General features: G+C 47.6%; 2 protein-coding genes across 5 annotated transcripts; one reads left to right on the top strand and one right to left on the bottom strand.

Annotated features, from left to right (window-relative positions):
• Positions 1-1,214: 1,214 nt before the first annotated feature.
• LOC142467878 (putative N-acetyltransferase camello) lies at positions 1,215-7,615 on the bottom strand. 4 transcript variants are annotated; one of them, XM_075573843.1, is made up of 4 exons: positions 7,494-7,615; positions 6,740-6,815; positions 6,154-6,314; positions 1,215-4,704 (listed from the first exon to the last, which is right to left on the bottom strand). In XM_075573843.1, exon 4 carries the CDS (start codon positions 4,670-4,672, stop codon positions 4,016-4,018), a length of 657 nt encoding a protein of 218 aa, XP_075429958.1. In that variant the 5' UTR covers positions 4,673-4,704; positions 6,154-6,314; positions 6,740-6,815; positions 7,494-7,615; the 3' UTR covers positions 1,215-4,015. The 4 variants fall into 4 exon arrangements, with proteins under 4 accessions (XP_075429958.1, XP_075429964.1, XP_075429941.1 ...); XM_075573849.1 differs by having other exon boundaries at positions 6,179-6,314; XM_075573826.1 differs by lacking the exon at positions 6,154-6,314.
• Positions 7,616-14,297: 6,682 nt separating this feature from the next.
• Positions 14,298-23,452, top strand: LOC142465029 (vomeronasal type-2 receptor 26-like). The gene is made up of 2 exons (XM_075568917.1): positions 14,298-14,502; positions 22,495-23,452. The coding sequence occupies exons 1-2, from the start codon at positions 14,298-14,300 to the stop codon at positions 23,247-23,249; spliced, it is 960 nt and encodes a 319-aa protein (XP_075425032.1). The 3' UTR covers positions 23,250-23,452.
• Positions 23,453-24,100: the final 648 nt, after the last annotated feature.

Raw genomic sequence — 24,100 nt, 5'->3', positions numbered from 1 at the left:
TCCCCGTACCCTGCGACCATATAGCAGTTCAAAAGGAGAAAAGCCTGTAGATTCTTGCGGTATCTCTCGGTACGCAAACAACAAGTGCTGCAGGTGAATATCCCAGTTTTTGCCCTCTGCCTCTATAGAGGTTTGCAACATCTGCTTCAGGGTACCGCTGAACCTCTCACGCAGTCCGTTGTTCTGGGGGGTGATAAGGGGTAATGCGCTGGTGCTTTACCAAGCATGCATCCCAGAGACACTGTGTCAGGGTCTCCTACACGTCCTGCCTAGCCATAGTTCTTCTTTATCCACCGGGTGTGCTGCTGCCTTCTGTGCGCTCTGAGGTTCCTCTGTCTGTCTGTCTGTCTTCTTGTTGCTCCTGTCTCTGTCCTCTATAGCTTCTGCTTCCTGTTTGTTCCCTTGCCTTTGTTTTGAGTCAGACTCCTATGCACATGCTTCTGTCTCTGATCCTGATCTGTTCCTGTACCAAACCTGTATTTGATTCTGTTCATAGTAAAGGCCCTGGCTGGTATCTGGCTTGTCCCTGTTTGTTCCCTGCTCCCCGGTCTCAGTCCCTGCTCCCGTACCTGTTCCTGCTCCCCTGTTCTGTTCCAGTCTCCTCGTTGCCGACCTCTGCTTGTTACCTGACTGCGCTGTCTGCCGCCTGTCTCGGACCCCTGCTTGTCACCCGACTGCGCTGTTTGCCGCCTGCCTCGGACCCTCTGATTGTGACAGGCTTACTACAGAGCTGGAAGCCTCTAAGGAGAAGAGTTGCCACTTCAACACAGAACTATGCTCATTGAGAGAGATCTTCGGGGGGTTCAATAGCAGTTTTGAAACTGTAACCCAAGAGTGCAAGAATCTCTATGTCCAAGTCAGTGAAGGAGATAAGAAACTTCATGATATAGGAGAGGAGAAGAAACAGTTAGCCCAGGAAAAGTTAGACGTGCAGACAGTACTGCAGAATACAGAGAGTGCTGCAAGAAGAACGTGTCTCGCTGGAGCAGCGCACACAAGCAGAAAATATGCTGCAGAAATCAGCTGCAAGAATTGCGTACACATCTGCAGGACACCAAAGAGAGATGGGTGAAGGCTGAGGAAAAGCAGCGAGTTCTACAGGAAGAAAGTTTCCAGGCTGCCTACAAAGTAAAGATGCTGCAAAAGTATTTGAGTACCCAGTGTGAAAGCGTCGAAATAAAATCAATGAGTCAAGGGTGCAAAAAAGTAACAACATGAGTTTATCTGTACCAAGGCACAATTGAGAGAAAAGAATTCCAACAAGGAACTCAGGCCTCTGCTAACATATTGATTGGTATCACATTTTTATACATTTCAAAATGAGTAATACACCCCTTAAGGGGGCTGACTTAGAGATAAATGATAATATGATGACATGCAAAAATACATATTGGTTGATACCTAAATATGCTGCATACGTTATATTCTTATCGATAATTTACCATAATGTGGGCCTCTTAACCTTGTGACATAAGGGAGTTACTCTGTCCAGCCCTGTATGCAATGTAGCTGTTAGATAAGAAATCCTACGGTCAGCAGAAATATCTAATGCAGGAGAAATCGCTTACGAATGCTATTTCAATTTATTACATGACTCGTAGGAATTACATAAGGGTGTGTTACATCCAGAAGCGATACTCTGCAGAATCAAACATTCACAGTTCATTCATTCACGAATGAAACAAATAAACATTCATATAAGCAAACACTCAGAAAATGGTGGTTTAGGCCAAAATGGAGGTGATGATAGCCACACACATTATCTCAATCTTCACACCAGTGTGTCCCCACAGAACAGCATGAGGAGCTGGAGGCCACACTGAGCATAACCAGAGCCTCGCTGGAGGAGGAGCTTAGAGCCCAGGTGACCCTGTATGAGAAAGAGCACAAGGCGGTCCAAAAACTGAAGCAAGAGTTAGAGGAGCACAGACACTGCTCCATCCATACCAACCAGTACACTCATGAGAAAGAGATATTGAAAAGACAAGCTGCTGAGACATAGGAGGATGAGCTGAGACCTCCTAGGGCTAAAGTGACATGTTTCAGGGGTCACATGAAGGTAATTGATCTCATTACCCAAATCTGAGGCTTACAGGCATTTTTAAATAATTTATTAAGGTCAGTTTGTAAACATGTTGAGCGGAGACTTGAAAGGGGTTTGTTTTTCTCTAGCTCAGGGCTGGCTAATTCCAGTCCTCAAGGGCCACCAACAGGTCAAGGTTTAAGGATATCCCTGCTTCAGCACAGGTGGCTCAGTCAGCTGAAGCTGTGACTAATTGAGCTACCTGTGCTGAAGCAGGGACTGATTGAGCCAGCTGTGCTGAAGCTGGGATATCCTGAGAACCAGACCTGTTGGTGGCCCTTAAGGGCTGGAGTAGGCCATCCCTGCTATAGCTGCTCCCTTTTGTGCCATGTAATTGTGTGATTAACAAGAGTTTGCACAGGAAAACCCCACCAGCCTCACCCCCTCCCTTTATAAGAACAGGATGGACCAATGGTAATTACTGTAAAACACTTGATTGACAAACCCTCCCCCCACCCAGAGGCTCCTAAGAAATGCAAAAAGTCATTAATTTCTAATCTTATTCTATTTTTTTTTACAGCTGCCAAAGTTTTGATATTAGCATGGTTAGATATGTTTAAGGAAGCCAATACAGACTGTTACTTACTAAAGTATGTTTTCTGACTGTCTATGTGGGATTGCACCTGTACCGGCTTTACGATTAAGCGAAAGAGAGCGAGAGGCTGCTGCTTTTACTGAGGATAGATTAAGAGATGCTACAATTGCAGGTAACCAGAGCCGGGTCAGTGACACCTGTGTACACATGAAGCGCAGGTCAGTGCCATCTGTGTACACGTGCAGTGCGGCTCAGTGCTGTCTGCGTACACGTGCGGGTCAGTGCCGTCTGCGTACATATGCAGTTCTGGTCAGTGCCGTCTGCATACATGTGCAGTGCGGGTCAGTGCCGTCTGTGTACACGAGCAGTGCGGGTCAGTGCCGTCTGCGTACATGTGCGGGTCAGTGCCGTCTGCGTACATGTGCAGTGCGGGTCAGTGCAGTCTGCGTACATGTGCAGTGCGGGTCAGTGCCGTCTGCGTACATGTGCAGTGCGGGTCAGTGCCGTCTGAGTACATGTGCAGTGCGGGTCAGTGCCGTCTGCGTACATGTGCAGTGCGGGTCAGTGCCGTCTGCGTACATGTGCAGTGCGGGTCAGTGCCGTCTGCGTACATGTGCAGTGCGGGTCAGTGCTGTCTGCGTACATGTGCAGTGCGGGTCAGTTCCATCTGCGTATATGTGCAGTGGGGGTCAGTGCCGTCTGCGTACATGTGCAGTGCGGGTCACCAGAGCTCCTCAGTGCCGGAATGATATTTCTTACCGCCGGCCACATTTTAGGGTAAGGGTTTAAGGTTAGGGGCTTCTAGGGTAAGGGTTTAAGGTTAGGGGCTTTTAGGCGGGGGTGAAGGGTCCCTCAGCATCCAAACTCCGGCGGAGACTTGGTCGCAGCAACATGGCCTCGGCGAAATGTCTGATTCAGCTCAGACCTCGGAAGCGCAAGGTGCATGAAGCACGGGAGCACTTTAATTTACATCTCATTTCACATTTACTGTAAATAAAATCATTTCAAGTCCAACACAGACACCCAGAAATGGAGGGGTTCCCCGGTCACTTTCAATTTGACAATGTAATCAGTGAACCCCAAATCAGGTTTAACGATGGTCACTTACCCCAGGTGTTTAGCAAAATCAGACAAATACAATTCATTTTGACAAGGACATTTTTTTTTTTACTAAGTGATAATTTCTCACCGGGCACCTTCCGGCACCGCAAGACTTCCGACGGTCAATTCACTTGCATGGGAAGGCGTTTAATGGAAAAGCAATGCTTTGTAAATATGGTCAATTATCAGCACTTAAATAAAACATTATTTTAGAAAGGAAAGTTGAGGTAATTCATTCTAAATTTAGAGGGAAAAAAAGTAGGATTGTAATGCTTAATTCACCACTGGAATCCCTGTCATTTTATGTCGAATGTGTAATACAGAATAGAGAAGTTGGTCAACTTTCCAAAAAGTGTTGGAAGAATCATGACTTTGATCTCCTTAAAGCCCACACGTTCATACAACTTTTGAGCCGCATATTGTACCATGGACGTTTCGAGACTCACAACTTTGCACCCACCCTTTCGAGCAAAGTCAATGACCGTCCGGCACAGAGCTTTGCCGATTCCGTGCGTTCGTTGGTCCTTTGCAACAGACATGCGTCTCAGCACTATCTCACCGTCCGAATTTTGGGCAGCTTGGACTCCCACCATGCCTACGAGCTTCCTTTCGGTTTCCGCCACCCAGAAGCATGAGCTGCCATTCAGCATGTAGGATTTCTCGATATCAAGTAGGTCCTCTCCGTGACACCGCTTCACATACTGATGGACTTCAGAGTTGATGAGATGCCAGCCAACAGCTAGCAGAGAGGCAAGGCATATCAGAGACAGGAGGTAGGACTTGGAAACAACAAGGAAGGTGGTAAATGCTACCAGGAGAAAGAGGTTGACTCTGGGCATCTTCAGCAGGTAGAAGCAGGTAGCAGAGCGTTGCTCCAACATGCCTTGTGCAAACATGAGGCGAACGGCATCGTAGTCACTGTTCTTGTATCTCCGGATAGAGAAGTCGGCCATGACACGGTGACTTTGCACACTGGAACTTCTGCCTTAAAGTGAAATGACGTGTATAAGTTAATGAAAGGCTCTTCTTACCACCCATGCAATTAAGAAAGCGCTTTGTGCCAGAGAATAAAACCCTCTACTCAACACCCAGTGACATCACACAAAATGGAGGCACGGACGGTAGGTAAATCGTAGGCTGCCGTGTAAACAATGAGAGAGCTTAATACTGAAATGGTAATACAATTACACCTGCAAAAAGTGTCTACAAGTCAATAATTAACTACATCAGTGACATTGACGTGCTTTACTGTTTGAGGACTACTTTATCCTGTCACCTTGAATCTGTTCTATGTGTTGATAAAGTAGCAATTCCCCCCAGAAACCCAACGGGCCCATTCTGTAAGCCCTTAACGCCCGTCCAAACCGCGTCTAACGTGCGCTGTAGAAGAGGAGTGGCAGGCCTTGCAATTCTGTAAGCTCTTATCGCCTGTCCAAACCGCGTCTAAGGCTACGGCCTCGATGTCTGCGCTGCACGCGCGCCTGCAGCAGAGTCCCCTGGTCTGCAGTGAGCTGCAGGGGGAAAGACGGGGGGCGGGGGGGGTGTGACGGGAGAGTGATGCAGGCGCGGCCATGATGTCACCCGGCAGGTTCGCCATCATTGGCTGAACCGCCGGGGGGCGTGGCCTAGTGCTCCGTCGCTAGTAGTGAGCACAAATTTCCAGTCTGCTGGAAAAACTGACGGCTCAGCGCGGTGGCCCCCCTCGCAGTGGATCCGGCCCTGTTGAGGGGCGGCTCTTGTCCCTGCAGCGCCGCCAGTGGGGACCAAGCCTTACGTGCGCTGTAGAAGAGGAGTGGCGTGCGTTGCTATTCTGTAAGCCCTTATCACGTCCAAACGGCTTTTTTAGAAGCGGTTTCATTCTGTCTCTGACAATTCGATCGGTTTGTCAAAAAAAGCCTCAAACCCGCAGTTTTTTTGCTCACAACTGCAATTCTCATAGATTAGTTATGGAAATGGCTTACATGGCTTACATGACTTACAAAAACGTGCATCAAGAGGGGGGGGGGGCTAGATTGGTTTTGTGAGTTACATTCAGAGACTGCAATATGGGTTTGACTGAGAGAGCAAAACCCCATCAGAACAGGGCGTTACTGGCCAATGATGCCCTGGCTGGGTTACACCGGCTTCGCCTCGGGCCTTCTACTCTTCCAGCCAGGGCATTGTTGGCCAGTAATGCCCTGTTCTTGGTGGATTATTACTTAAGTTATGAGCCGTATTTTAATTTACAGGCTCATTACTCTAATTACAAGGAGAGTTAACAAGTCAAATTCTAGTGGTCACAAATGCGACGGTTTAGAAGCCGGTCACTGGACTGCAACAACATGGGAAGAAAATAATCCCAGGATATCGCAAAAAAGGTATCAAACCTACAGTAACATGCATTTAACCATTACACTGCCACAGGAGCCGACAATGCACTAAGGCCCATACTCACTAAGCCGCCTGCTGGCAAAACGCACCTCTCCGCGTTGGAAGACAACTTTCAGCTTTTTCAAGTCAATGGGCTGGAAAGGGTCTTCTGACCGAAGATTGCTTGGTAAATATGGTCCTCTGTTTTTTGCAGGCCCCTTCAGCAGTGAAAGGGTAACCGGCTGTCTGACATACACAATAAAGGGTTACTGTCTGACATACACAATAAAGGGTTACTGTCTGACATACACAATATAGACAATAGTTGTCCCTTGTGAGTCTGTTTTACAATGTGATAAAGACGAACACAAACGCTTGATATTCTGACTATACCGTGCCCAACTGCTGCATACTGTACTTACACTAAATAATGTGATTGGTGAGGTCACACACACACACACACACACACACACACACACACACACACACACACACACACCGATCGAATGGTCAGAGACAGAATGAAACCGCTTCTAAAAAAGCCGTTTGGACGTGTGATAAGGGCTTACAGAATAGCAACGCACGCCACTCCTCTTCTACAGCGCCGTTTGGTAAAATGTAACCCTTGGCTGACAGGGGCCCTGAAAAACAAGGGGTTAATTCAAACTCACCCTTTCAAAGACACCAAGCACCTCCAATGACTTCAAGGAGATCAACCGCTTCCAATCTGGATCACATCAGTTTTCTCTATTAATTAGTAGGTGAGGGGGGGGAGGGGTGGAGGTGAGAGGGGGGGGGGGGAGGTGAGGGGGGGAGGTGAGGGGGGGGGGGGAGGTGAGGGGGGGGGGGGAGGTGAGGGGGGGGGGAGAGGGGGTAACACATTAAAATCCCACTCAGACAGGACTCCGTACATTGGAAGTCGTGCTAGATTCACATAATCTGCTTTGTATTTGTATTCAACCCCCAGTAACTCACTTTGGCAATGATGGGGTTAATACAAGGCTGTGGAGCAGGAGCCCAACTAATAGGACATCAGCATGGGCAAAGAGCAGCTTGTTCACAGTAACCCTCCCTTGTCAGGAACAGATAATGTGTATATACTGTATCTGGGGTACGTGTTAGTCATGCCTGTAAAATGGGAAATATTATAACTTTAAGGTTTTTTAACGTATCTAAAATGAGACTAAGCTGCTCTCCCCCCCCCCCCCCCCCCCCCCCCCCCCAGTGTTTCCTGATCTGTGGGAGACATGAGCCCTGCAGCACTGGGGATTTCTCAGTGTGTAGGGGAGCAGCAGGGCTAGAAAGGGTTAAATGCAGCAGGAAGGGAACAGACACACAATCCTTTTGCTGAGAACAGAAACGAGCAGAGAGACTTCATTACAGCCACAAGTTCCAGCCAGAGAGTGACAATGTGCAGCGCAATACCTGTTACATCCCCTCAGTTACACTGCTGGTCTCCTGCTGCTGGTGCTGGTGCTGATCAGTAAAGAGCCTTTCTCCTGGACTTGTTTCCTAGGGCTGCTTTCTCTACCCATAAGTCACTGTTCCAAAGAGGCGTCAAGAGAGCAGACTTCCCTCTCCCGCTCCTCCCTCCCTCTCTCCCCCTATCACTCACTCCTCCCTCCCCCTATCTCCCTCTCTTCCATTCCTCCCTCCCTCTCTCACCCTATCACTCACTCCTCCCTCCCCCTATCACTCACTCCTCCCTCCCTCTCTCTCTCCCCCTCCTCCCTCTCTCTCCCTCCTCCCTCTCCCTCTCCCTCCCACTCCTCCCTCGCTCTCTCCCACTCCCTCTCCCTATCACTCACTCCTCCCTCCCTCTATTCCTCTCTCTATCTCCCACTCCTCCCTCCCCCTATTCCTCTCTATCCTCCTATCTCCCACTCCTCCCTCCCTCTCACCCTATCTCCAACTCTTCCCTCCCCCTATTCCTCCGCTATCCCCTGTCTCCCACTTTTCCTGCCTTCTATTCCTCCCTCTCTCCCCCTATCACTCACTCCTCCCTCTACCATTCCTCCCTCCCTCTCTCCCCATCCTCCCTCCCTCTCTCCCCATCCTCCCTCTCTCTCCCACTCCTTCCTCCCTCTCTCCCACTCCCTATCACTCACTCCTCCCTCCCTCTATTCCTCTCTCTATCTCCCACTCCTCCCTCCCCCTATTCCTCTCTATCCCCCTATCTCCTACTCCTCCCTCCCTTTCACCCCTATCTCCCACTCTTCCCTCCCCCTATTCCCCTCTATCCCATGTCTCCCACTCTTCCTTCCCTCTATTCCTCCCTCTATCCCCCTATCTCCCACTCCTCCCTCCCTCTATTCCTTTCTCTATCCCCCTATCTCCCACTCCTCCCTCCCTCTCACCCCTATCTCCCACTCTTCCCTCCCTCTATTCCCCTCTCTATCCCCCTATCTCCCTCTCTCCCTCCCCCTTTCTCCCACTCATCCTTCTATATTACACTCTATATCCCCCTATCTCCCACTCCTCCCTCTATCCCCCTTTCTCCCACTCCTTCTTCTCTATATTCCCCTCTCTATCCCCCTATCTCCCACTCCGCCCTCCCTCTATCCTCCTGTCATGGGAGACCAGGCAATTTACACCTTTTTAACCAGGATCGTTCACTGAGCAAAACAAGGTAGTGAAACAAATTGTAGTTTATTCGCTTAAAATCGCTTACACACTATGATACACAAAATACAGACAAAAAGACACAAGTACTGGGGGTCTGGGGTGGAAAACTAGACTGTTCTAGGTGCAGGGAAATCTAAATAAGAGTTTTGCCTCCCTGCCCCTATCTCCCTCTTTCCCCCTCCTCCCTCTCTCTCCCACTCCTCCCTCCCTCTCTCCCACTCCCTCTCCCTCCCACTCCTCCCTCCCTCTCTCCCACTCCCTATCACTCACTCCTCCCTCCCTCTATTCCTCTCTCTATCTCCCACTCCTCCCTCCCCCGATTCCTCTCTATCTCCCTATCTCCCACTCCTCCCTCCCTCTCACCCCTATCTCCTACTCTTCCCTCCCCCTATTCCCTCTATCCCGTCTCCCACTCTTCCTTCCCTCTATTCCTCCCTCTATCTCCCACTCCTCCCTCCCTCTATTCCTTTCTCTATCCCCCTATCTCCCACTCCTCCATCCCACTCTTCCCTCCCTCTATTCCTTTCTCTATCCCCCTATCTCCCACTCATCCTTCTCTATATTCCACTCTCTATCCCCCTATCTTCCACTCCTCTCTCCCTCCCCCTTTCTCCCACTCCTTCTTCTCTATATTCCCCTCTCTATCCCCCTATCTCCCACTCCTCCCTCCCTCTATCCCCCTGTCATGGGAGACCAGGCAATTTACACCTTTTTAACCAGGATTGTTCACTGAGCAAAACAAGGTAGTGAAACAAATTGTAGTTTATTCGCTTAAAATCGCTTACACACTATGATACACAAAATACAGACAAAAAGACACAAGTACTGGGGGTCTGGGGTGGAAAACTGGACTGTTCTAGGTGCAGGGAACTCTAAATAAGAGTTTTGCCCTGACCGGGACTTAGCCCGGAATCTCCTGGTTCCCAAATCGGCGTGAAGTTCCACACGCCCCCGCTCCCTTCCCTTCTGAGAACTTGGACTCTTTTGACCGCGAGCTGCCACCGATCCTCTGGAACCTAAATTGACATCAAATACCAGCTGCGACCACTACGTTCGGTTATTACAACTTGGCCACAAAAGTCGGGACTTAGACTCTGGCGGGGAGACATTTCGGCTTCAAATCGAATCCGGTTGCTCTGCTATTCATGCAGAAGCAACTTTGATAAGCCCGCCCACATGCTACCGCTGGAAGACTTGAATCTGATTGGCTCTGACGTTTCTTATAGTATTCTGAGCTTCATTCATGAAACTCAGCAGCCAATCATCGCGTGGGAACTTTCTCAGCAGCCAATCAGAGCCAAGCCGGTTTAAAAAGCCAGGTCTGCGGGAAATGTGAAATTGCCAAGGGACATGCGCATGTTTGCCACCTCCGTCCCTGGCTATCTCATGCCACCCGCTGCGTCAGACTCTACTAGGTCTGGCAGAGCAAATGGCAGCGCGGATGACTGCTATTGTTCTCCGGACCTGGGTACTTGAGCCCTTCCCTGCCACACAAATGGCTTTCACACCTCTAGGATCTCTGGCTACTTTGAACTCCGATGTCCAGCAGACTTACTGGCACCTACGGGAAGCCCTGACAGCCTGTGTGGGCATCGGTTCCGAAAGTCCCAGCTCATATACAGTGCACAACAGTACATTACAGCACTAACACAGTATAAGAAAATATACTTTAATACCTTCCTAAGTCTCTGGGTATGGGGGATAGAATAGAAAGCTGCACTTTTATTCCTATCGGCATTTATTCCCCACACACTATCTTTGGGACTTAGCCTGGACTCTGAGAGTCCCCCCACAACCTTATATATGGTTGGAGCAACCACAAACTCAATACAGGTTCTGGGCTACCTGGGCACTAGCTGGGGTACCCCCCTTAACCCTAGAATCCACTCAGCTACAGGGACAATTATTCATCCCTGTGCCCCATTTACCTTTCTGGGCTATTGTGACAGTGAGGGGGTAACCAGGCCCTTAATAAAGGTTAAGCCCATTTTTGGTTGCCCCTGATCCGAAATAAGGGCTCAAGAAGAGTCAGCTCTTGAGCCCAATAACTGTATATGCATAACCTGTAATTTGCGGTAATAAAGAATTGTTATGTTTTTCCCTTTCGGGGCATGCCAGCAAGCAGGGATTTCTAGGGGATGAGTTTCCGGGCATGCCAGTGAGCAGGGATTTCTAGGGGATGAGTTTCCGGGCATGCCAGTGAATAGGGATTGCTAGGGGATGAGTTTCCGGGCATGCCAGTGAATAGGGATTGCTAGGGGATGAGTTTCCGGGCATGCCAGTGAGCAGGGATTGCTGGGGGATGAGTTTACGGGCATGCCAGTGAGCAGGGATTGCTAGGGGATGAGTTTACGGGCGTGCCAGTGTGTAGGGATGGCTGGGGGATGAGTTTCCAGGCATGCCAGTGAGTAGGGATTGCTAGGGGATGAGTTTCCAGGCATGCCAGTGAGTAGGGATTGCTAGGGGATGAGTTTCCTGGGGGGTTTTGCGGAGGAATTGTTGTCAGATTGTGCCTACAGCTGTAGCAGCCGTTATTCAAACAATTCACGGTGCCGATTTCGTGTGCTCTGCTGTACTCCACACGGCATGAACGCGGCCAATTGGCACAGGCACCCGCGCTTATCGCGATTTCTTTGTTGAATTTCATAGATTCTCTTTCTTTGGTTGGAATGAAATGAATGAATTGCAATGTGTACAGTACTGTGCTACTGTGCTACTGTGCTACGGTGTCAATTTAAGGTGTTTACAAACCAGAAATGCCATTTTCTGCACTCGCCGCACTCGCGTCTTAAGGCGGTACGGATGGAAAACATCCCGTGCCATAACAGGGGTATTCCAGCGGTGCACCGGGCGAAGTTTTAGAATAACGACCACTGCAGCTGTAGATAGTTTGGGTCCAAAGTTGTTGGTTCCCCATAAAATGTACCCAGGAATCAGGCCTGATTTCCGGATACATTGTAACGGATCGGGGGACTCGCGCTTCCCAATGTGTCCCCGTCACCTCTGTTCCCACGACTTCCAATCACCCCTCTTTCCTGCGTTCTCACTCTCTCCCTCCCTTCTCTCGCCATCGCTCCTCCGCGGCGCGGTTGGTGTAACCTGACGCGCGTTCGGGTCACGTGCGCGGCTCACACACTGCGCGCGCATGTTCCTGGCCACTCGCTACTAATAATCATAATAATAATAATAATAATTAGGTCTAATAATATTCAATAGATCTGTCATTTTATGGCTACAAATCAGAGGCGTGCCTAGGTGTTTTTGTGCCAGGGGCAAATTCCTCCAACAGCACGTCCCCCCGCACCCTTACATACATCCCAACACAATGACAGATACTGACACACAGCATACTTACAAACACTGACACATATCACACTGACACACAGCACACGCACACACATACCCCCTCCCTATGACGTCATGGAGAGCAGGACTGGGCAGAGTCCTACAGGTCTCCACCGCACTCTTGTCCCCAACCTCCTCTGCTTGCTCTCTGCTACCCCCTCCCTCCTCACTATAGGGGGCTGCACAAACCCACGTGTCCGTCAGCGCTGCAGCCAGTCACAGCGCCCGATCTAGATGTCACTGCCGCATCACAGGCACCAGGTGAGACTTCTGGGACCCCTATCAGGCTGCGCCCGGGGCAGGTACCCCACGTTCTACGCTAGTCCCTGCCACATACTGTACCGTGCTGGCCTCTATCAAAGCGCTTCAATCATCAGTTTCCACATGTGTAGGAAGCAGGAAGTCTCCGGAGCCAATAATAACCTCTCTAGTGGAGGGAGAACTGTCTTAATAGACAGGTAATTCACAGGTATATAGCAAGAACTGCCTTTTAAAATGTGGGATGTGCGGGCTTGAAACCAGGCTGTGGTGGGTTTGGGTTCTGAGCTTACGGGGATTGTGTGCGTTTGTCCATTTCTATTGGTCATCAGTTTGGACATTTGTGACCCCTCCTCCCTGGTTTCAAGCTCACCCATCCCACCTTTAAATGGTAGTTCTTGCTATGCACCTGTGAATTACCTGTCTATTAAGACCTGCGCCTGTGACTGACCTGCACCTGTGACTGACCTGCGCCTGTGACTGACCTGCGCCTGTGACTGACCTGCGCCTGTGACTGACCTGCGCCTGTGAATGACCTGCACCTGTGACTGACCTGCGCCTGTGAATGACCGGTACCTGTGACTGACCTGCGCCTGTGACTGACTTGCACCTGTGACTGACCTGTACCTGTGAATGACCTGCACCTGTGACTGACATGTACCTGAGAATGACCTGCGCCTGTGAATGACCTGCACCTGTGAGAGACCCGTGCCTTTGAATGACCCGCATCTGTGACTGACCTGTGCCTGTGACTGACCTGCACCTGTGACTGACCTGTACCTGTGAATGACCTGCACCTGTGACTGACATGTACCTGAGAATGACCTGCGCCTGTGAATGACCTGCACCTGTGAGAGACCCGTGCCTTTGAATGACCCGCATCTGTGACTGACCTGCGCCTGTGACTGACCTGCACCTGTGAATGACCCATACCTGTGAATGACCTGTACCTGTGACTGACCTGCGCCTTTGACTGACCTGCGCCTGTGAAAGACCCGCGCCTGTGAAGGACCTGCGCCTGTGAATGACCTGCGCCTGTGAATGACCTGCACCTGGGAATGATCTGTACCTGTGAATGACCTGCACCTGTGAAGGACCTGCGCCTGTGACTGACCTGCGCCTGTGACTGACCTGCACCTGTGAATGACCCGTACCTGTGAATGACCTGTACCTGTGACTGACCTGTACCTGTGAATGACCTGCACCTGTGAAGGACCTGAACCTGTGACTGACCTGCGCCTGTGAAAGACCCGCGCCTGTGAAGGACCTGCGCCTGTGAATGACCTGCGCCTGTGAATGACCTGCACCTGGGAATGATCTGTACCTGTGAATGACCTGCACCTGTGAAGGACCTGCGCCTGTGACTGACCTGCGCCTTTGACTGACCTGCGCCTGTGAAAGACCCGCACCTGTGAATGACCTGTACCTGGGAATGACCTGTACCTGTGAATGACCTGCACCTGTGAAGGACCTGAACCTGTGACTGACCTGCGCCTGTGACTGACCTGCGCCTGTGACTGACCTGCGCCTGTGAAGGACCTGTCTATAAGACATCTCTCCCTCCATTAGAGCGGTTCTGAGAGCCTTTTGCAGGTGCAGCAGTGTTAGGCCCTACAGATGGGCCGTACCGGGACCTGGCTGTGGGCTTAACATACTTTAGCCGAAGAATTTAACTAAATGACCCTTTCTTATGAGAAGATAAATAGATAAATATTTAACTATTTAACTGTATAATTTGTCATATTGGATGTAGGACGGAAGCTTTTTGTTCTATACCCGAGGTCACAATCGCAGTGCGCTCCTTTGGACACAGATATATACGATGTGGTGGGTTTGGGTTCGGAGGTTACCGGGGCTGTGTGTGTTTCTCACATACATGGAAAACGATAAGGGGATGTGAGTGTATATGTAAGGAGTGGGGGGGGGGGGGGCAGGAATGCACTGCTACCCAGGTAATAACGCAGTCAGTGACTATAACGTGACCCATCATTCCTTGTCCCAATGAAAGCAGACGGTGCTCCCCTGGTGCTCCCAGACGGTGCTCCCCTGGTGCTCCCAGACGGTGCTCCCCTGGTGCTCCCAGACGGTGCTCCCCTGGTGCTCCCTGACGGTGCTCCCCTGGTGCTCCCAGACGGTGCTCCCCTGGTGCTCCCAGACGGTGCTCCCCTGGTGCTCCCAGACGGTGCTCCCCTGGTGCTCCCAGACGGTGCTCCCTGTTCCCGGTATATCCCACCACATACAGAAAGATGGTGGGATCCGCAGAACAAGGGGTAGTCTCAGAGTCTCCAAAAATGGGGGGAAATATCAAAAAGACTATTTATTTATCAGATGAACAGTGGACAGAATTAAACATATTAAAACTGTAAAAAAAAAAACACAAAACATACACAGCGAGTACTGTCCTCTAAGTGTTTATTATACAGTGTCAGTGCCCATAAACCAGGTAACCAACGGAGAACCACATGTCAGGAGCGTGACTAGCAAGCCCCATCTTGGGGTGCAGATACTGTACCGGGTAAGGTAGCTCAGAGTATGGGCGACCAAGCTAATAACCGCTAATACCGTCCTAAATCAGAGAAAATGTTTATAAATAGACATATCTAAATCAAGCAGAACGTACCCCCCCCCGCCCCCCGCCCAGAATACTGACTGCGGATACAATGTATCAATATATGGAACTCCATCCAGCTTATGCACCTGCTGAGGAATAGTATCTAATGACTAAGGATACATGACAAAGTAATAATACTCTAATAGCACTCTGGGCAGGGGGTTATGTTTTGCTCTGCTTGGTTATGGAAGGACAGAAACCAGTGCAAAATACTGCGTATTGCGCGCTAGTCTCCGTCCTTCTAGCTCTCTGTGAGGCTTTGAGCCGTCTCTATTAACCAGCAGCGGTATCTCACGGCTGGAGCCTTCTGTTTATAAATACTCCGGTTTCTCACTTAATGGTGCTCCTATCACACCACACACCCCTTTTTGGGATTTCACCTCCTATACACCATTGCTAATTCTCTTCTAACACCAATCGTTTCGAGCGCGCGCTCTTTTCTTTCTCACTCTGCTTGGTTACACCCAACGAATAAACGTGTTTTTGCGACTATTTTGACCCCGCCTCCCGTTGGCGTTGCGCAGCTGGAACTCCGCCTCCTCCTGCCATTGTTAGCAGAACTTATTTCTGTGCCCTCACCGGCCCATCAGACTGTAAACTCCTTGGATTTCCTTTTCACGCATGTTTAAAGCTCTTGGCCTAATCGTGCACGGAACCGCCTGTAGTATTAATGCTCATGGTAATGTTGAGCGCTGCGTACATGGTTGGTGCTATATTAAAATAAATAGTAATAATGCTGCAGAGAAAGTCTATTACTCCCAACAGGTTAGACGTCTTTTTTGGATGACTTATATTTGACAGAATATAAAATTGAAGAATTATTGGTTCTTTATCACATTTTATTGCCATTATTCTAAATGGTAAAAATGTGTTTATTTTTGAAGTATCCAAATAAATAAGGCTGTAGCCCGCTATGTCACTGGGTGACGATGAAGGGAGGCTGATGTGTTGCACCGGACATAGGAGGATGACCGGAGACCTCCTAGGGCTAAAGTGACATGTTTCAGGGGTCACATGAAGGTGATTGATCCCATTACCCAAATCTGAGGCTTCCAGGCATTTTTAGATCATTTATTAAGGTCAGTTTGTAAACATGTTGAGCGGAGACTTGAAAGGGGTTTGATTTTCTCTAGCTCAGGGCTGGCCAATTCCAGTCCTCAAGGGCCACCAACAGGTCATGGTTTAAGGATATCCCTGCTTCAGCACAGGTGGCTCAGTCAGCTGAAGCTGTGACTAATTGAGCCACCTGTGCTGAAGCAGGAATTGATTGAGCCAGCTGTGCTGAAGCTGGGATATCCTGAGAACCAGACCTGTTGGTGGCCCTTGAGGGCTGGAGTAGGCCACCCCTGCTATAGCTGCTCCCTTTTGTGCCATGTCATTGTGTGATTAACAAGAGTTTGCACAGGAAAACCCCACCAGCCTCTCCCCCTCCCTTTATAAGAACAGGATGGACCAATGGTAATTACTGTAAAACACTTGATTGACAAACCCTCCCCCCATCCAGAGGCCCCTAAGAAATGCAAAAAATCATTAATTTCTCATCTAATTCTATTATTTTTTACGGCAGCCAAAGTTTTGATATTAGCATGGTTAGATATGTTTATGGAAGCCAATACAGACTGTTACTTACAAAAGTATGTTTTCTGACTGTCTATGTGGGATTGCACCTGCACTGGCTTTACGATTAAGCGAAAGAGAGAGAGAGGCTGCTGCTATTACCGAGGATAGATTAAGAGATGCTGCAAGTGCAGGTAACCAGAGCCGGGTCAGTTCCGTCTGCGTACATGTGCAGTGCGGGTCACCAGAGCGGGTCAGTGTCATCTGCAGTGCGAGTCACAAGAGCCGGGTCAGTGCCGTCTGCGTATATGTGCAGTGCGGGTCACCAGAGCGGGTCAGTGTCGTCTGCAGTGCGAGTCACAAGAGCCGGGTCAGTGCCGTCTGCGTACATGTGCAGTGCGGGTCACCAGAGCGGGTCAGTGCCGTTGTCAGGGTCTCCTAGACCTTCTGCCTAGCCATAGTTCTTCCTTGTCCACCGGGTGTGCTGCTGACTTCTGTGTGCTCTGGGGTTCCTCTGCCTGTCTGTCTTCTTGTTGCTCCTGTCTCTGTCCTTTATAGCTTCTGCTTCCTGTTTGTTCCCTTGCCTTTGTTTTGAGTCAGACTCCTATGCACATGCTTCTGTCTCTGATCCTGATCTGTTCCTGTACCAAACCTGTATTTGATTCTTTTCATAGTAAAGGCCCTTGCTGGTATCTGGCTTGTCCCTGTTTGTTCCCTGCTCCCCGGTCTCAGTCCCTGCTCCCCGTTCTCAGTCCCTGCTCCCGGACCTGTTCCTGCTCCCCTGTTCTGTTCCAGTCTCCTCGTTGCCGACCTCTGCTTGTTACCTGACTGCGCTGTCTGCCGCCTGCCTCGGACCCCTGCTTGTCACCCGACTGCGCTGTCTGCCGCCTGCCTCGGACCCTCTGATCGTGACCCCTACTACATTCCTGCTGTTTCGGCCACCGAGATCCTACCCACCACAGGAGTCTCCCGTGACACACTGCAACAATTCACTCATGAATTGTGAACCTTCATCGGTTAGGATCTCGCTAGGGAAACATACCCTAGTGAAGATGGTTAACAATGCCTTAGCTACTGCTCTTGTATCAATGATGGCAAGCGCTACTGCCTCAGGGTACCGGGTGGCAATGTCCACCACCGTGAGAATGTAGCGCTTCCCTGACCAGCTGGGAATCAGGAGGGGTCCCACAAGGTCCATGGCTACTCTCTGGAAGGGTTCCCCTATTACCGGTAACTGTTCGGGGGTGCCTTCACATGATCGCCTGCCTTACCCACTTGCTGGCAGGCATCACAGGACTGGCAGAAATCTGCCACAGCTCTGGATGCCCCCGGCCAGTAGTAACACTGCAACAGCCGAGCTCTCGTCCGAGTGACCCCCTGATCCCCCGCTAGTGGAATGGAGTAGGCTACCCGCAACAATGGCTGCCTATACTCTGTGGGTACTACTAACTGTTGCTTACCGGTACAGACCTCATCAAGCCAGGGCTTTGTTAGAGCAGTTTAGGGTTCTGTTCTCGGACCAGAATGCACATCACAGATCACACCATGCTCACAGGTGATCTGTGACCTCTGCATAAGCATGCTTACAGAGTATCAGCAGAGGTTAAGGCCAGTATAGAGAGGGAAGTAGAAGAGATGCTGGCCCTAGGGGCAATTGTACCATCCCAGATCCCTTGGGCTTGCCCAGAAGTCCTAGTACCTTAGAAGGACAGGACCACCCGCTTCTTTGTGAACTACCGGCAGCTCAATGCAGGGACGGTGTCAGATGCTTATCCCATGCCCCGCATGGATGAGCTGCTAGATGAGCTTGTGAGAGCAAAGTATAGGATGACCATGGATCTAAGTAAAGGTTACTGGCAGATCCCCCTGACCCAGGAGTCTAGGGAGAATCAACATTCATTACTCCAAGTGGCCTCTATGAATTCTTAGTCATGCATTTCAGGATGAAGAATGCCCCGGCTATCTTCAACGGCTGGTCAATAGGTTGCTGGAAGGGATGCAAATTTTTGCAAGGGCATACCTGGATGAAATTGCTGTGCTTAGTAATTCATGGGATTCACATCTAGTGCATGTAGCAGCGGTGCTCGCCAGAATTAGGGAAGCGGGGCTAACATTGAAACCCACCAAGTGCTTAGTCAGGAGGGGAGTGTAAGTAGGGTTAATACGATACAATTATGTGGCAAGTGGCACCCTGTAATGTATAGGTAGTATCTAGTATATATAGGTGACAGTGCTTGGTAAGGCTTCTTACATTCCCCTCCTGGCCAGAGGGAAGTATTATTTATTTATTTATAAAATGTTTTACCAGGAAGTAATACAGTGAGAGTTACCTCTCGTTTTCAAGTTTGTCCTGGGCACAGAGTTAAGACAAATAATACATGGTTACAAATACAGTTACATAAAGGAACAGGGTATACATTATATACAAGACATTGCATGCACAGTTAAAGAAAATATATTATGGGCGTTTGGAACAGTTACAGACCAGATTAAAATGTGAGACAGCCTTAGTTTTGAAAGAACTTAGACTGGTGGTGGATGTAAGAGTCTCTGGTAGGTTGTTCCAGTTTTGGGGTGCACTAGTACCTGCTAGCTGCGGTCCATACTCTTAGGACTATAAGCGATTGGATATTACCACAATATAGACCGACATTAGGGGTCTGCTATCTAAGCTGTGATCAATAAACTGCTGGCATTATTCCAGCTTGGACTCCCGTAGAGTCTTTTTATCATTTAGAGCTCATCTTAGAGGCTTAACTAGTACTTAGTACCTATAGACTTAGTCATTAGACTAACTGCAATACTTTTGTTAGTAACTGTATTACACTATTATATTGACACCACCAGTTGTAAGTGTTAAGTATTAGGTACTCCTCGGGTGCTACTCTTATTTTATTCATTTTGTTGCACCATTTATTTTAACCAATTTGATTAATGATTAATTTTAATATCAACACACACTACTACGGATATTTGAGTGCTATTTGAAACTGAGTTCATTCTCTTATGGTATATTTCAATAATAAAGGTATTATGCCTGGCTGGGTGCCCCTGCCATATTGGGGAGTTTGAAGTGTTACAGTAGCTCTGCATCCCAGTTATGGCATGTGCACTGTATTTCATTAAAGATGTACTGTATGTGTGTGTGTGTTACTGTTCCAGGAGTGCTAACCAGCGGAGATTCGCAGGGCATGGGTTTCAGGGATGATTTTACGGTAAAGTGTTGTCAGGGTGTGTTTGGATAGGACGGGGCCAGACTTGCTGTTTACCCCAAAACATGTAATCTATAATCCTACCAGATCCCTGGGGACATGAAGACATAGACCACCGTTCAAAATCCTCCCTAGGAAGCAGTTTGCAGCTCATTGCCAGATCTCCCTGCTTCAGCACAGACCAGAACCGTAAGAACGGGCAGGGAGAAATTACATTCCAGGGTCCCCCCTGCACAAACCCCCAGAACTCAGTATAGTGGTTCAGTGTCTTTCACACCAGGTATAAGGTGGCGAGAGGAAAAATGTTTTTACAGACTTGTTGTGCGTGCAGTTCAGTGGGAAACATGATAAACACCCATAGCGTAATTTTTATGAGTTTATATAAAAATTGATGAATGAAAGTCCCCCTCAAATAGTGTATCAAACATGTTAGGCACATTTGGGCTTTCATTCAGACAACCGGGGACCGTAAATACTGATTTATTGTAGCCCCGACTTAGTATGCGTCTAGTGACTCACTAAATGAGCTGAGGAGGTGCAGCTCTGGACTTCTAAGACTTCCTGCTGGCTTGGTTTCACGATATATGTAAAAGCCCGGAGTTGAAAGGGCTCAGGGTCCCCAAGGTGTTAGTTGGGGAGGGGATCCTCAAGTACCCCCATCCTAGTGTAAAGTCCAGGCAGTTTGGCAAATGGTGGCCAGCCCAGACTTAGTGTCGCCAGGGAGAGGGGCTGGGTCTCATATGCTAAGGAGAAAAGCTTCTAGATTGGTGCAAGCTCTTAGTAAAATGAGAAGCACCCTCTGCCAGGTTTCCAAAGTATTGGCAACTCCAGGATAGGTGGGAAAACTAATTCCCATGGAGGGATTGTCTGCACTGGTTAGAGATAGGAATTTAAACTCTATAAGAATTCATGCAGCCCATTGGGAATCAGATTCACAGTTCTATCTAAGATTCATTCAAGATTAACAAGATTCATGCAAGAACCCTCTAAGATTTCGTAAGGGTTAAAGATTCCCAGTGCCATTACAGTGGTGGCAGAATGAAAGTAGCAGCTCCTTCGGAGTACAGTACACAGCAGTTGCAGTTAGCGCTGCTGACCGTTTCAAGCAATTTTGCGAGCAACTCCCGCTCCTGGGAAATTGCTCCTAGAGACTTTGGTTTTCAAGATTTCGTTTTGAGAACATTTTATTTTGCTTGACCCTGTCCCAGTAAGTGTATTTTGAGTGTAATTGTGTAACATTGTGTGTATGTCCATTCGTGAAATAAATCACAATTTATTTTATCTCCTTGCTTTGCTCAATCATATGATCCCGGGTATAAATGTGTTAAATGTGCTGGTCTCCCGTGACAGAGTAAGCCTTCCAAAGCAGGCGCCTGCACTTATTTGAGCCTAGTTTTGACAACAAAACCACCAGTAAGTGTGTATTTCGTCAGTATTTTGTATATTCATTATTTATACGTGGGTTTACCCAAATAAACTTCATTTTGATCCACTACCTTGTTTTGCCTAGAGAAATTAATGTGTTAAAAGTCCTGGTCTCCCGTGACAATCCTCTATGCTTTTTTTCTTCCTACCTGTTTCCCCTCCTCCACTTCTACTACTTCCCCTTCATCCTCTTACTATCATCTTCCATTTACGCCCCAAAAAATACATATAAAAATGGCACAGTACAACAGGAGAATGGAATTTGGTGAATAGCCAATGGAAGTAAGAAATGCGTGCATGTCAGGCTGCCAATGTAGAAAATTAGCAGTGGAGTTTGAGTGTTATCAGTGACGCCCATATTCAAATTATATGTAATAACAAATCACTAGTATGCGGCATTTTGAGCAGTGTATGTGCTTTAAGAATGGTCCATTGTGTCTTTCTGGATATAAAAGAAAGAAGTAAGAACACGCACATTGTTTAATGCATTTATATATATGAACGTGATGCAGACCATACAAACAATAGGACAATGTGAACATCAAATGTAAGAACGTGAATAACAGCACACTAATATATGCCGCCAATGACTTTATTCAAATAATGTTTGTTTTATTCAATACACAACTCAATTAGTTTTCCAAAACCAATGATATATTCACTGCACCTCATGGGCTCAAGTGATTGATTTAACATTGGCAGAAGACAGGACATACAGTATGTCACATTCACTCTCCGGAGGCGACGTGATCATTTGACCTGGAAAGTAAGGGAACACTAAACAGGAGTAAATAGGGCTTTATTTGGCATTAGTATTCGGATGAAGATCAACACATACTGTACAGTGCAGATATTGTGTAATACATTACAGTCACATTCATGTTGTATGATACTGTATCTTTCATTTGCATTCCCTGACATAGTGGCCCATGTTTACTAAATTGTGCAATTCTATAAGACACCTTATGACTCTGGAAGATGCATTATGGCCAAGTCAAGTGAATGAGCTATAAGGCGCCTTTCAGCATCAGAACGTCATCCATTGCAGGGCGCTGCTTAGTAATATGCCCTGGTATATTTGCTGATACTTCTGCATTTCATTTACCATTGAGATTCATGTACATATAATAGATCTTAATTATGGTTATCATCCTGTATTTTTATTATATATATATATATTTTAGTTTGAATATATATTTATTCTTTTTTTACGTTTCTCTTTCTTTTGTTATTTTTGCAGACAGTGAGAATTGCCTAAAATGCCCAGACAATGAATGGCCCAATGAGAAGAAGGATCGGTGTATTCCCAGACTGATTGAATTTCTATCTTACAAACAGGATATCATTGCCATAGTCTTTTCATCTGTCTCAGTTCTCCTGTGTCTTATAACAGCACTGGTATTGGGAGTTTTTATTTCCTTCCAGGACACTCCCATTGTCAAAGCTAATAGTCAGAGTCTCAGCTTCACTCTCCTTGTCTCCATCATGCTGAGCTTCCTCTGTGTGTTCTTGTTCCTTGGTCGTCCTGGGGATATAACCTGCATGCTGAGACAAACCTCTTTTGGAATTATCTTCTCCGTAGCTGTCTCTTCTGTGCTGGCCAAGACTATCATGGTTTGCATTGCTTTTAAAGCCACCAAACCTGGAAATGTATGGAGAAAATGGATGGGAGTCAAACTGTCCAGTTCAGTTGTGTTTTTGTGCTCATCCATTCAAGTCACAATTTGCATTAGTTGGTTGTCTATTTCTCCCCCATTTCAGGAGCTCAACATGCACTCTGATCCTGGAAAGATCATCATTCAATGTAATGAAGGCTCAGATATTGCCTTTTACTTAGTTCTGGGTTTTATGGGGATTCTGGCAGGTGTGAGCTTTATTATAGCTTTCTTTGCTAGGAATTTACCTGTCAGTTTTAATGAGGCCAAGTACATCACCTTCAGCATGCTGGTATTTTGCAGTGTTTGGGTGGCAATGATCCCAGCTTATCTGAGCACCAAAGGTAAAAATATGGTGTCTGTAGAGATTTTTGCCATACTGACTTCAAGCGCTGGACTTTTAGGCTGTATATTTCTTCCTAAATGCTACATCATTTTGTTTAGACCTGAAATGAACACAAAAACACATTTGCTTGGGAAGATAAATGGATAATCTGCAATAAAGACCTACTGTACAAACTAGAACACATTTGCTATTGCTATATTGTGCCAACTTTCTAAAAAAAAAAAATGAAAAAAGTTCTACAAACTTTGCAAGAATTTTTTTACCTAATAAGTTTGATCTTAATTAACAAAGCCAAAGTGCCTTTTTTAAAATTCCTAATAAAACTTCCTAAATTTTCATTAAACTTTGAATCTCACCAGAGAAAATATATGAGATATAACTCACCTGAGAAATGTTAAGGATATGAAAGAGAGAATGAAGAGAGAGTATTTGAGGTGTCCACAGTTGTATCTTCACATGTTGAATAAAGGAATGTTTTGATGGGTACAGTTAAAATTCAATGGGGGTCTCTCGCTCTCCCTCCCTTCTCTCTCTATCTCCATCTTCCTTCTCTCTTTTCTCTCTTTCCATTCTCTCTCCCCCCCCGCTCTCTCTCCCCTTTCTTTCTTTCCCCTCCCCTTCTCTCTCTCCCTCTCTTTCTCTCATATTTCATTCTCTCTCTCCCTCCTTAATTTTTTTTCCTCCTCTCATATTACCTGCTCCCCCATCCCCTACCTCATTCTCTTCTCTCTCCCCCCTTTTCTCATTTTCTCATTTTCTCCTCTCTGCTACAGTACGTTTATAATCCTGCTGACTTGGAGTATAAAAGTTGCTTTTTGGATAGTTATGAATAATGTGGGTAATATTATATTAACATAGACCTTTTCGAGAAGAAAACGGATGCTTTTGGGAGAGATGTTATCTGTGCTTCAATAAACAAATAACACAGATTTAAGGGATTAGTCAATAAGCAAAAAAGGCATTCAAATTAAATGAGGTTTATTCGGATGAAGACCTTC

This window comes from Ascaphus truei, chromosome 1, assembly GCF_040206685.1.
Source record: "Ascaphus truei isolate aAscTru1 chromosome 1, aAscTru1.hap1, whole genome shotgun sequence".
Lineage (NCBI taxonomy): Eukaryota > Metazoa > Chordata > Amphibia > Anura > Ascaphidae > Ascaphus > Ascaphus truei.
This window is presented reverse-complemented; position numbering and strand designations above follow the sequence as displayed.

Bases quoted from the DNA above. Each gene is read 5' to 3' on its own strand.
- LOC142467878 (XM_075573843.1), bottom strand. From the start codon at position 4,672: ATGGCCGACTTCTCTATCCGGAGATACAAGAACAGTGACTACGATGCC.
- LOC142465029 (XM_075568917.1), top strand. From the start codon at position 14,298: ATGAAAGCAGACGGTGCTCCCCTGGTGCTCCCAGACGGTGCTCCCCTG. The intron at 14,503-22,494 runs GTGCTCCCTGTT...GTCTTATAACAG, and splicing joins TCCCCTGGTGCTCCCAGACG to CACTGGTATTGGGAGTTTTT.